Source organism: Heteronotia binoei, chromosome 1 (assembly GCF_032191835.1).
Source record: "Heteronotia binoei isolate CCM8104 ecotype False Entrance Well chromosome 1, APGP_CSIRO_Hbin_v1, whole genome shotgun sequence".
NCBI lineage: Eukaryota > Metazoa > Chordata > Lepidosauria > Squamata > Gekkonidae > Heteronotia > Heteronotia binoei.
This window is the reverse complement of record NC_083223.1, coordinates 99330035-99343702: the sequence shown is the minus strand read 5'-3', so window position 1 is coordinate 99343702 and position 13668 is coordinate 99330035. Positions and strand designations below refer to the sequence as shown.

Sequence of the window (13668 nt, the reverse complement as noted above, 5' to 3'; positions counted from 1 at the left end):
GAAATCTGCCTTTTGTATTTTCATGACATTACTTAATCAAAAGTGGTGAAATGCTCCCAGAGTGAACTTCATTCCTTGTTCAGACAGAATATATATTGCTCCTAAGCCCCCATACCTAAAAGAAGAAGGTGGCCTATTTTCAGGAGTCCTTGAAGAGGTGGATCCAAAAAGCTTCCTTTGTTCCTCTCTTGGTGTAAATGGTCTTCTAGTTCTTAATGTTCTTAATGCATTTCGGGCTTCATTTATAATCTCAGCACTGGTCTTCTGAACAACTAATGAAGGCCTATAGAAAGCTTCTGAATTTTCCATTTTTGTGTTCTTTGACGACATCTTGAAGTAAGCACTTCACATGCTGTATAGAAGAAACAGAAAACATTAAACTACTGGGGGCTTATAAACTACATAAATTTTCACAGTTCACATTGCACACTGATGCACATCCAGTCCCCATGGTTTGCACTGCAATTGTCCTGAGCTCAGTCTAATACAGCACAGTCAGACTAATCAGCATTCTAACAAAATGGTATTTTTACAATACTGCACTGTTCCTACTATTATTGCTACATTTGCCAGTTTCTTCTGCAATCACACACCACCAAGAAATGTACATCATCATGAATATCAGAGGATACTCCAGAATGACTTCTTGGTGCACAGATCCTGTGTCTGACATGGGACAACATATCAGACAAGACTGCTGCCTTCCAGCTTACAAGATAATCATGATGTAATAAGTTCAAGTTTATTAAGTTTAACAGCCTACAGGCCATACACTATTTAAAAGAGCTAAGAAGAATCACAATAAAACAGAAATTTGCCACATCGACTATACATATTTTCACGGAGGCTGCTCAGGAGTAGTCGAACTCGTTGGGTATCAGGAATGGTTAAATATTTCAATATCCTTTTCTGATAAATCTTTCTTGAGCTGCTGCACACTTTGGGCAGTAAAAGAATGTGTGGGATAATGAATTGAGTTCTACCAAAATGCAGTCACAGAAGCGCTGGTCCGAAAGTATCTTAGAAAAACGGCCCTTCATCTGTGGATTAGCATAGGACATATATTGATTCATGTAGCCCCCAAATTTGTAGTCAAAACTTAGATTTGTATTTTAATGATCATGTGGCTCAAACATACATGCATTGAATTTTACATGCAGAGGCCCTATACAAATTTTATGTCCACTGTATGGACATCCACAGTGCAGTTTTCACAGTGGAAGGTGGTAAACAGTGGGGTGCCACAGGACTCAGCACTAGGTTCAGTGCTTTTTAATATGTTCATTAATGATTTGGAGTTGGGAATAAGCAGTGAAATGGCTTAAGTTTACAGATGACACTAAGTTGTTCAGGGCGGTGAAAACCAGGGAAGACTGTGAGGCACTCCAGAGGGATCTGTCGAAGCTGGACGAGTGGGCATCAACATAGCAAATGTTCAACATGGGCAAACGCAAAGTAATACACATTGGACCCCAAAATTCCAACAAAAAAATCCACACTGATGGGGTCCAAACTGGCAGTAACTGACCAGGAGAGAGATCTTGGGAGTTATGGTAGATAACTCACTAAAAATGTTGACTCAGTGTATGATTACAATAAAAAAGGCAAATGCTATGCTGCGAATTATTAGGAAGGGAACTGAAAACAAATCAACCAGTATCATAATGACCCTGTATAAATCTATGGTGCAGTCGCATTTGGAATACTACATAAAGTTCTGGTCACAGCACTTCCAAAAAGATATTACAGCTCTGGAAAAGGTGCAAAAAAGGGCAACTAAAAAGATTAAGGCAATGGAACACATTACCTATGAAGAAAGAGGTTAGGACTCTTTAGCTTGGAGAAATGATGATTGAGAGGTGAGATAACAGAGGTTTACAAAACTATGCATGGAATAGAAAAGTTAAAGAAGTACTTTTCTCCCTTTCTCACAAGACCAGAACTCCTGGGCACAATGAAATCAAAGACAGTAGATTTAGAACAGATAAAGGGAAGTATTTCTTCACCCAGAGAGTAATTAATATGTGGAATTCACTGCCACAGGAAGTGGTGGCAACTATAAGCATAGACACCTTCAAGAGGGGATTTGATAAACTTAAGGGGCAGAGATCCATTAGTGGCTATTAGCCACAAGGTATAGATGGAACACTATGTTTAGGGCTCGGGGGGGGGGCACAGTGGGAGGGCTTCTGGAGTTCTGACCCCCATTGGACCTCCTGATGACACCTGGGTTTTGGCCACTGTTGGACTGGATGAACCATTGGCCTGATCCAGCATGGCTTCTCTTATGTTTTTACAGGAGCTTAGCAAAAAATGTTTCACTTCTGGCTGCTTATTGTGGGTGGCATATAGAGATCTGCCGATCACCTTGGAGACAGCTGCAAGATGTAGTTTACCATCTGTGTTCCAGAAAATTTGAAAAGGGGCCTCTGAAAAGAAATTTTCCCCAAATTTTCCTCTCCCCCTCCCCAGGCTCCCCCTTCTCCATTTTGTCTACATTAAAAAAGCTCGAAGAATTATGGACTGAGTATGAAGCTGGGAGCCACCTTCAGAATCTGCCTATATTCCTATCATCCGCCTACCTTGGCTGACTCACCCTCTGTTATTTCTTGCCTTCACAGACTACTTCAATACATTACTTGCCTTTTCAGGAATACAATAGAGAAGACACTGGTGTCATTTTGAGATGGAATTTTGTTGATCAAGAATGGTCTAGCATTCCCAAAATATCTATCAAAAATGGTATGCTTGATTTAATATAGCACATATGAAAAGACTGGTTTAAAACCTTATGGAGAAAAGCGACCCTCCCCTGGTCAGTTCAAAGCTTCATGTAGTACTAAAGTTCAAATGATTATTGCATTACCACTTTATTATTAATGGCAAAGAAGCAGAAATGAAATACAGGAAGTCAGTCTAACACACACAGAAGATACTCACCAACGGTTTCAAGTACTATTCACTTCAGAACAAAACAAAACAGCTTCCTGAATCCATAGAAAATTTCATCAAATAACCATATAAACACTGACAATCTGAAGAGTCGGTGAATAATACAGTATCACACCAGGATTTGAATGACAGAGAAAGCATTTGCTGTCAAAACAAACAATAAAAGCTATGGCAGAATGGGCACCATGGGCACCATGCCCTCCAAGGGTTTCCCAACAACTGGAGAAGCTTTTCTCTCTCTTCAGTAACCCACCGCCACCATCTGACCTTTGTAGGAATTGCTCCCTGGGAGGGTCAGGACTCCCAGCTTCCCTTCCAAGTTCTAAGACCTTGCCCCTGTGTCTCTTGCTGCCCAATGCCTGATCACCACAAGGATCATTTACTGCATTGTGCACCCCTGAAGGGCCACTTGCCAACTGATTGTCTTCCCCCAGCATGCCTTTTAAAATAGCATGTCCAAGACATATTTTTTGTGGAATATTCATATGCTTTTCCAAAAACACAAAGCAAACCATCCTTCTCTCATTCCATCAAAGCCATACTGTTTCTTTTTTGAGATTCTGATTTTTCTTTCCCAACTAGCTATTTTGAACCCTGATTTTGACTTCCTTGACTTAGCCTCTCTCAAATCGCAGTATGAGTTCTCTCATCTTAAGCATAGTTTAAGGTAATTTTATTTAGCATAAGAAGCTATCAATTGAAGCTCAACTATCTCCAGTTGCACTCAACAGTTAGGGACTAGGGCAATGCTCAGCTAGCCTGGCATGCCGAAAGCTTTCACAATGTGTAGCAAGCTCAAGGGGTTCTGTTTCAGCAAAGTTTGTCTGCCATTGCCAATCTTTTTATTGATGAATCCTTAACACATTTCTGAGAAACTCCAGGATTTCAAACCTGCTACAGGTTTGAAACCCACTACTCTAAAGCGTGCAATTTGGCTTCTGCATCAAAAACACAGAAAATGTATCCAAGAACTATGCATCCTTTGAACTCTACAAATCCCATGAAGAAAATCCTGCACTGCACATAGGAACTATAATGTAATACAAAAAAACAGGGCACTCAGCATATGAAACTGACACAAAAGGGAAACACCAAGCTGGACATAACACCTTAATAACCCTTATACAATGTCAAAATTATTATATAATAAATACAAGTTTAATCCAACCAAAGTCTCTATGTTGTATGTTCTATGCAGTTTGTCACCTTCAATCCTCCTAATGTGCTTCTAGAGCTAAACAAGCAACCAGCTTGAAAGTCACAAAAGTGTGCTCACAGGCACTCATCCATAGATACATTCCAATATAAATAGGTTCACACAGGCATCCTACAAATTCCAGGTTTCCACGAACAATAACAAGTTTCTACCAACAATAACAAAACTTCATTCTGGTGTAAAATACTCAGCCTCAGTGTGTGATGTGAAAGCTGTTAGACATGGATTCCATCTACAAATAATTATTCTGACTTGAATTGCAACATTTAACTAGGACACATATCTCAATTCAATCAAGACAAGTGTTCCAAGAAAAATGAACTATAAAAAATTCAAGAGAATATTTCGACATTCTCCTACAAGTATATGTATGGAACAACTTAGATTTTCATGAAATTATTTGTTATTATTGGTAGAAACTTGGGATTTTGTAGAGTGCCCATGTGCACTTATTTGTATTGGAATGTATCTATGGATGAGTGCCTGTAAGCACACTTTTGGGGCTTCTGATCTGGTTCCTTATTCAGCTCTAGAAGTTTTCAGTTATTTATCACATCAGGAAGATTGAAGGTGACCGAAACTGCATAGAACATACAACATAGAGACTCTGATTGGATTAAACTTTTGCTTTATTATATAACGATTTTCACACTGTATAAGATTTATTAAGGTGTTGTTACATGCAGCTCAGTGTTTCCCTTTTTGTGTGCACAGGAACTTGGCTGGAGGGTAGGGCTTCACAACAGATCTTACCCTACCCATGGGATGCACCAAAAGATAAAGTATTGGTATCATGTCTCATTACTTCAAAAATTACACCAATTTGCATATACGAAAATGCAACTCACAATTTGTATACATATCAAAAAGTGACTTATGTAAAAAGTCAAAATAACAACATCCTAATTAACTTCATACATCCTCAAGGATTAAAACACACAGAAACTCTAAACATTAATGCTCTTAATTGATATTTGAACAACAGCTCTTCACTGCAGATTTAAACCACAGATCACTCACCCACGTTCCTGCTCTTAGGTTCATACAGCAGACGTGGGTATATTCAAAACAATATCCATTATTAACAAAAAGATACAGGAATGGGAGTAATTGGTTTCAAGACAACAGTGCTCCTGCAGCTTGCAGTTCTAACTAAGAAACAGAACTAAGGGGATGAGATAAAACCAACTCACACAAATAACAGAGAGGGAACAGACCATTGCAACACTAAATACACCACATTCCCTTTGCCTAGTGAACATTCAGAACTATTATTCTGTAATGGGAACTAGGAATTTCTAACAGATTTTATCAGGTGTCTCACCAAACTGCTCTCTGAGATTCTTCGGGGAATTTACAATAATCAAATTGATAAAACTTTTATAGTGCAGATAACAGATATACACTTAATATGACTTTGCTGTGAGTAGTGAGTGGCTGGTCACTTCTATTTCATTACAATCGTCAAGCTGGAATCAGGATTTCAGCACCCAGACATACCAGATCATTCTTTTTGTTCAGACGCACAGTCGAGTCCAACTCTTTGTGACCCCATTGACAAAGAACATTTACATTTCACTTACACTGTATGAACATTTTTCACAGCCAAATCAAAAGCTAAACTGGTCTGCATAAAGAAATAAAAGCATAAACACATTTTTTTTTCTGTTTCCATTTTTCTCCTTGAAGAATTATGAAATTTTATAACATCTTTTAGCAGTTCTAATGTCAATAATCTTCACTCTTTGAAAAGTTTTCTTCCATTTACTTATAACAGAAAAGTTTAAACAAGTTCCCGGAGGCCAAAAAACTGTGAGCTAGCTCACACTAACTCAACTTAGAGGGAACACTGCACATATATGATATATGCAAGCAAGTTCTCTACCTTCAAGAATGGAACTGACAGAGGTACTCTGAAAGGGTAAAATAGTTATTACCTGGAATATCTTGATTAGTACTGAAGCCAGGAGAACCTCTAAAACATGTCCTTAATCCTTAAACAGATTGAGATACTAAGTGAGGCACACCATCACCTGCATTTTACATTTCGTGTGGGGTGGGCTGAAGTTTACTCTCCCTTCAGCCCACTGAAGACAGGCAAACAGACTAAGAAACAAAATTGAACCTCATGCAAATCTAAATGCCATAAACACAAAATCTCCCAGAAGACTTTTAATCTGATACTAAGGAGGCATACTCTAAAGCAAAGTTCCCCAGCCAAGTTCCTGCCTCGTTACCTCCATTGCGGAGCTGGGTCTGGTAGGGAGGAGGAGCACCTCTCTGCCTGCTCTTCTCTGACGTCAACAAAACCAGCCCAAAAGTCTCCAAAGGAGAGTTCCGCCATGATTCCGACCGTGATTACAACTCTGTTGCCACAGCAACGTGTAATGGCTAGAGGTGGGAAGAGTGCCGGTTTTCTTAAAGTGACCTGGCTCCGGGACTGGGCAAGCATCCAGAGTGCCCGATGTTCAGTTTTCAAAGCATTTCCCCAAACTCCAAAAGTGTCCTGTATTTTAAATATTCAGTTTTATTTTGAAGGCGTGGGGGGACGCTTCTTCTGACCCTTGCAGTTCCAAGGACCTTCTTAACCCTTCCGAACTCTGCACGTTGTATTTGGCAGGGAGGGGAGACTTTGATTAACCACCTCCTTTTTGATCGCCTTCGGAATGATTTCTTTTTAGTTCCCCTCCTTCTGCCTTTTAATCCCGGAGGTCGCCTCAGCACCAAAGAGGGTGCTCCAACCAAGCCTGCAGAAGGCTTCCCAGCCAGCTCTGCTGCAATTGAGCTGCAGGCGCCAGGCACCACACATAGCGCCCCTCTGGCTTCCCTTGCGAGGGAAGCCCTAAGAGAAGTTGTGGCGACGCCCCACCCAGCTGCTTTTGCCTTGAGGGCGAGAGCAGCTGGGCGGGGGTGTTCTCCTTGCAAGGGAAGCCTGGCTCAGTCGGAGGAGAGCATACACAGAGGCACTGTCCCGCAGCTCTCAGCTTCCCCGGGAAGCAGAAAGCGGAGGGGAGGGGGCGCCCAAGACGGCTGCCTACAGCGCCGAGTCCCACGCGCCGGCTTTGCAAGCTGATACAATCAGCTTGCAGAAGGTTGAGAGCACAGAGAACTCTCTGGAGTTCCTGCTCTTTATGGAAGATAAACCTCCGAAATCAGGCCAGGGACCCTCAGCCGTATCTGCTCCAGTCTAGTCCGCCAGTTCCGATGGCAGCCTGTTACCATTGCAACCATAAACACGCGCGCGCGCACAAGCCGCGTTTAGCTGTATAGCTAGACGACTTTCCACACCTCGGGCTCCTGTTTCCTCAAGGCTACTGAAGCAAAAAAAAAAAAAAAACCAACAAAAAAACTCTTATCGGAGGATCTGTGAGGCAAGAAGGAAGGTCGTCACTGTCGGCCGTGGTCGTTTTTCTCCTCCTGTCGCAGCCGGTGTACCATGAAAGTTGGCGTCTCGCGCTTGTCTCTCTGGTACTGAGCATGCGCAACAGAACTGAGCATGCTCAACAGCTGCTTCTGAAGCTTCTGCCCTTAGCAACCACGGCTTCATGAATACTGAGTATCAGTATTCCCAATAAAAGTGAGCTTGTTCAGTGGCAGAGAGAGTCATATCTAAAGATGTTAGCCTGAGGGTGGGGGCATGGGAATCCCTCTGAATTACAGTATGAAGATCAGCTTCTCTGACGAAAACAGATGCTTTGGATGGTAAACTCTATGGCATTATGCCACCCGAAAGTCCCTGCCTCCCTCCCCCAGGCTCAATTCCCGAATCTCTAAAAGCTTCTCAACCTGGATCTGGCAACCCTAGTCATACCTTACCTCTTAGTTCCGTCCAACTGGGCAAGTTGTATCAGGAAAAGGAAGCATAGTAGTCAGATCTTGCTAAAGGAAGCGGGTTAATATTCTTTTAACATCAGTTGGCAAGGAAGTACGGTAATTGCTGTTGGGGATTTGGTCAGACTCTTCTTCCTGCCATAATGGCCCTTAAATTCATATAGATAACATTTGGTTAATGTCATTGCTTCTGCAAAAGACCTCTCATGCTGCCTTTTATTTTGTCTACATTTATTCCATCTGTTCCTTATGATTTACAGTCTTGGCTGGCTTTTTCCAGAACTTTTGGCAGCTGATTTCACAGTTATTACGGTAGCTCTGTATCAGTAATATGGTTTCAAGACTTCTGTGTGCAGTTTTAAGTTTTAAAATGTTTAGATTTTTTTAATTCCCCTAAACTATTCCTTTTCCCCCTCCCATTAGCTGTGAGAACAGATCAGTTTGTCATTATTTAACAAAATGTTGCCTGGTGCCTTTTGATTAGGATCAACTACCATATCACAAAACATTGTGCAAGGTTTAAAATGCTTCATCAGGCTGGATGTTCCCCAGATAGTCAGATAGCAAGTAGGTATCTGCAGACAAAAATCAAAAATACCTTTTGTGAAGGCCAACCAAAATGTCACAAAACATGTAAACTTTTGCATTCTCCAGCAGGTATCATCACGCTATTTGATCAATGCAAAGGCAAAAAATGAAACAAAACAACAAAAATTGGGGAGTGGGGGAGTTGTTTCAGGACAAGGTGGAAGGGATTCAAATATGCAGCTTGCAGGGTACCTATTAGTTTAGTGTCTTTTTTTGCTTTTTCATTGATGTTGCTGCCAGCTCGGAGCCTTTGCTATGGTGATGGTCTACAACTCTTAACAAAATAATAAATACATAAGATGAGAAACTGCAGATCTGACATAAACTAGCATATGCTAATGCTTGGTAGATCAAATAGACAAACAGCTCAACAGATGAAACAAATGTTGGGCCACCAAATGACCTGCATTGTTGAGTGCTACCTGTGAGACAAACAGCAATTCTGGCTGAACTCTGGTCAGAATGAAGGGGGATGGCACACATGCAGGCTGAACAGTACAGGAAGGATGGGGCTAGAAGTGTGACAGATTGCTCAGTAGGCATTAGTTCCAACCAGACAGCTAGAAGATAAAGCTGCAATGCTGTGCACAGTTGTGGGTGGCCAGACCGTCCCGGTCTCCCGGGACTTTCACGGTTCTGGCCCCCAATTCACGGCTCCCGGGCTGGGTATACCGGGACCATTAAGAGGTCCCGGTTTAGCCAGCCAGAGAGCCGGGGGCCGCGCGCCCGGGCGGGGAAGGCGGCGAGTGAGGGAGGGAGCGACCCTGCGCACGCGCAGGGACGCTCCCTCCCTCGCTCGCCGCCTTCCCCGCCCGCGCACGGGGCCCGGCGGTGGCGGCGGAGGCCCGGGAGGGCGTCGGAAAGGCCCGCGGGGGTCGCTGGAGGCCCTCCAGCGACCCCCGCGGCCTTTCCGAGGCTTCCCCGGGGCTCTCAACCCCCACCCCCCGTCCTCCTCCCCCGGGAGAGCGTCGGAAAGGCCCGCGGGGGTCGCTGGAGGCCCTCCAGCGACCCCCGCGGGCCTTTCCGACGCTTCCCCGGGGCTCTCAACCCCCACCCCCCGTCCTCCTCCCCCGGGAGGGCGTCGGAAAGGCCCGCGGGGGTCGCTGGAGGCCCTCCAGCGACCCCCGCGGGCCTTTCCGAGGCTTCCCCGGGGCTCTTAACCCCCACCCCCCGTCCTCCTCCGCCCGGGAGGGCGTCGGAAAGGCCCGCGGGGGTCGCTGGAGGCCCTCCAGCGACCCCCGCGGGCCTTTCCGACGCTTCCACGGGGCTCTCAACCCCCACCCCCCGTCCTCCTCCCCCGGGAGAGCGTCGGAAAGGCCCGCGGGGGTCGCTGGAGGCCCTCCAGCGACCCCCGCGGGCCTTTCCGAGGCTTCCCCGGGGCTCTTAACCCCCACCCCCCGTCCTCCTCCCCCCCCGGGAGAGCGTCGGAAAGGCCCGCGGGGGTCGCTGGAGGCCCTCCAGCGACCCCCGCGGGCCTTTCCGACGCTTCCCCGGGGCTCTTAACCCCCACCCCCCCGTCCTCCTCCCCCCCCGGGAGAGCGTCGGAAAGGCCCGCGGGGGTCGCTGGAGGCCCTCCAGCGACCCCCGCGGGCCTTTCCGACGCTTCCCCGGGGCTCTCAACCCCCACCCCCCGTCCTCCTCCCCCGGGAGAGCGTCGGAAAGGCCCGCGGGGGTCGCTGGAGGCCCTCCAGCGACCCCCGCGGGCCTTTCCGACGCTTCCCCGGGGCTCTCAACCCCCACCCCCCGTCCTCCTCCCCCGGGAGAGCGTCGGAAAGGCCCGCGGGGGTCGCTGGAGGCCCTCCAGCGACCCCCGCGGGCCTTTCCGAGGCTTCCCTGGGGCTCTGAACCCCCACCCCCCGTCCTCCTCCGCCCGGGAGGGCGTCGGAAAGGCCCGCGGGGGTCGCTGGAGGCCCTCCAGCGACCCCCGCGGGCCTTTCCGAGGCTTCCCCGGGGCTCTCAACCCCCACCCCCCGTCCTCCTCCCCCGGGAGGGCGTCGGAAAGGCCCGCGGGGGTCCAGCGACCCCCGCGGGCCTTTCCGAGGCTTCCCCGGGGCTCTCAACCCCCACCCCCCGTCCTCCTCCCCCGGGAGGGCGTCGGAAAGGCCCGCGGTGGTCGCTGGAGGCCCTCCAGCGACCCCCGCGGGCCTTTCCGACGCTTCCCGGGGCTCGAAACCCCCACCCCCTGTCCTCCTCTGCCCGGGAGGACGTCGGAAAGGCCCGCGGGGGTCGCTGGAGGCCCTCCAGCGACCCCCGCGGGCCTTTCCGAGGCTTCCCCGGGGCTCTTAACCCCCACCCCCCGTCCTCCTCCCCCGGGAGGGCGTCGGAAAGGCCCGCGGGGGTCGCTGGAGGCCCTCCAGCGACCCCCGCGGGCCTTTCCGACGCTTCCCGGGGCTCGAAACCCCCACCCCCCGTCCTCCTCCGCCCGGGAGGTCGTCGGAAAGGCCCGCGGGGGTCGCTGGAGGCCCTCCAGCGACCCCCGCGGGCCTTTCCGAGGCTTCCCCGGGGCTCTTAACCCCCACCCCCCGTCCTCCTCCGCCCGGGAGGGCGTCGGAAAGGCCCGCGGGGGTCGCTGGAGGCCCTCCAGCGACCCCCGCGGGCCTTCCGAGGCTTCCCCGGGGCTCTCAACCCCCACCCCCCCCGTCCTCCTCCCCCGGGAGGGCGTCGGAAAGGCCCGCGGGGGTCGCTGGAGGCCCTCCAGCGACCCCCGCGGGCCTTTCCGAGGCTTCCCCGGGGCTCTCAACCCCCACCCCCCGTCCTCCTCCCCCGGGAGGGCGTCGGAAAGGCCCGCGGGGGTCGCTGGAGGCCCTCCAGCGACCCCCGCGGGCCTTTCCGACGCTTCCCGGGGCTCGAAACCCCCACCCCCCGTCCTCCTCCGCCCGGGAGGGCGTCGAAAAGGCCCGCGGTGGTCGCTGGAGGTCCTCCAGCGACCCCCGCGGGCCTTTCCGACGCTTCCCCGGCCTCTACCACCACCCACCCCCCCGTGCTGGCGGAGGCCCGGGAGGGCATCGGAAAGGCCTCTCCGCCGCCGCCGCCGGACTCGCCGCCGCTGCCGCCGCCGCTGGACTCGCCGCCGCCGTAGGTAAGGGGGCCGAAAGCGGGGGGGGGCTGGCGGTTGGGGGTTTGCCTTCCTTTCTTCCCTCCCTCCTTCCTTCCTTTCTTCCTTCCCTCCTTCCTTCCTTCCTTCCTTCCTTCCTTCCTTCCTTCCTTCCTTCCCTCCTTCCTTTCTTTCTTCCCTTCTTCCCTCCCTCCCTTTCTCCCTCCCTCCCTCCCTCCCTCCCTTCCTTCCTTCCTTCCTTCCTTCCTTCCTTCCTTCCTTCCTTCCTTCCTTCCTTCCTTCCTTCCTTCCTTCCTTCCTTCCTTCCTTCCTTATGTTCTTATGTGACACAGAGTGTTGGACTGGATGGGCCACTGGCCTGATCCAACAGGGCTTCTCTTATGTTCTTATGTGACGCAGAGTGTTGGACTGGATGGGCCACTGGCCTGATCCAACAGGGCTTCTCTTATGTTCTTATGTGACGCAGAGTGTTGGACTGGATGGGCCACTGGCCTGATCCAACAGGGCTTCTCTTATGTTCTTAAGTGTGACACAGAGTGTTGGACTGGATGGGCCACTGGCCTGATCCAACAGGGCTTCTCTTATGTTCTTAAGTGTGACACAGAGTGTTGGACTGGATGGGCCACTGGCCTGATCCAACAGGGCTTCTCTTATGTTCTTATGTGACGCAGAGTGTTGGACTGGATGGGCCACTGGCCTCATCCAACAGGGCTTCTCTTATGTTCTTATGTGACGCAGAGTGTTGGACTGGATGGGCCACTGGCCTGATCCAACAGGGCTTCTCTTATGTTCTTATGTGACGCAGAGAGTTGGACTGGATGGGCCACTGGCCTGATCCAACAGGGCTTCTCTTATGTTCTTATGTGACGCAGAGTGTTGGACTGGATGGGCCACTGGCCTGATCCAACAGGGCTTCTCTTATGTTCTTATGTGACGCAGAGTGTTGGACTGGATGGGCCACTGGCCTGATCCAACAGGGCTTCTCTTATGTTCTTAAGTGTGACACAGAGTGTTGGACTGGATGGGCCACTGGCCTGATCCAACAGGGCTTCTCTTATGTTCTTATGTGACGCAGAGTGTTGGACTGGATGGGCCACTGGCCTGATCCAACAGGGCTTCTCTTATGTTCTTAAGTGTGACACAGAGTGTTGGACTGGATGGGCCACTGGCCTGATCCAACAGGGCTTCTCTTATGTTCTTATGTGACGCAGAGTGTTGGACTGGATGGGCCACTGGCCTGATCCAACAGGGCTTCTCTTATGTGACAATACTGACTTTGGTGGACCCAAGCACTGATTCAGTGTAAGGGAGCTTTGTGTTTGTGTCTTCTAGTGCAATTTTGTTCTCAGATCCTGTATTTACTTCATCAGTATATGGGATAAGGCACTTTCTCAACTGTGCTGCATAATGCAGCCTATTTATTTTGTCCTGTTGGCTCTGTTGGCTCTATCTGCGCCACCTTCATCACTTTCGGGGTGTGGATCCCCCAGTGGAGTGGTCTCCCGACTCCCTCCGCCGGCTGTTTCTGATAGCCCTGCGCTCCCTCTTTCATTTGATATGTGTCCCGTGCGGGTGCCACCCTCCCGCCGGGAGATGCCGCAAAATGAGCCCCCTTGAGGCTTATGGCGGCAGGGCTCGGGGGAAGCGAGCTAGACTGCTGTTCTTTTGAGGGGTTATAGAGTGTTTCGAGCCCGTCCCTGTGGCATCGGTCCCATCATTGTGGGGCCCAGGGGGCCGGCGCAGCGGCCTGCTGAAGCAGCCTGTCGGTCACTTCCGGGTTCCTGTCCTGCATCTCGACCTGTGTTATTAGTGACAGGCTGCTTCAGCGGGCCGCTGCGCCAGCCCCCTGGGTCCCACAACGATGAGACCGATGCCACAGGGATGGGCTCGAAACACTCTATAACCCCTCAAAAGAACAGCAGTCTAGCTCGCTTCCCCCGAGCCCTGCCGCCATAAGCCTCAAGGGGGCTCATTTTGCGGCATCTCCCGGCGGGAGGGTGGCACCCGCACGGGACACATATCAAAT

The 13668-nt window shown here is 49.7% G+C and overlaps 1 protein-coding gene across 1 annotated transcript in view; it reads right to left on the bottom strand.

Moving 5' to 3' along the window:
- Window positions 1–7673, bottom strand: part of ARMC2 (armadillo repeat containing 2) — a 74532-nt gene extending 66859 nt beyond the window's left edge. The window contains exons 1-2 of the mRNA XM_060237921.1: window positions 7457–7673; window positions 116–352 (exon numbers count right to left, since the gene is read on the bottom strand). Coding sequence (XP_060093904.1) covers window positions 116–330 — 215 coding nt within the window. The 5' untranslated portion in view covers window positions 331–352; window positions 7457–7673. The remainder of the gene's footprint in view (window positions 1–115; window positions 353–7456) is intronic.
- Between the last annotated feature and the right edge of the window lie 5995 nt (window positions 7674–13668).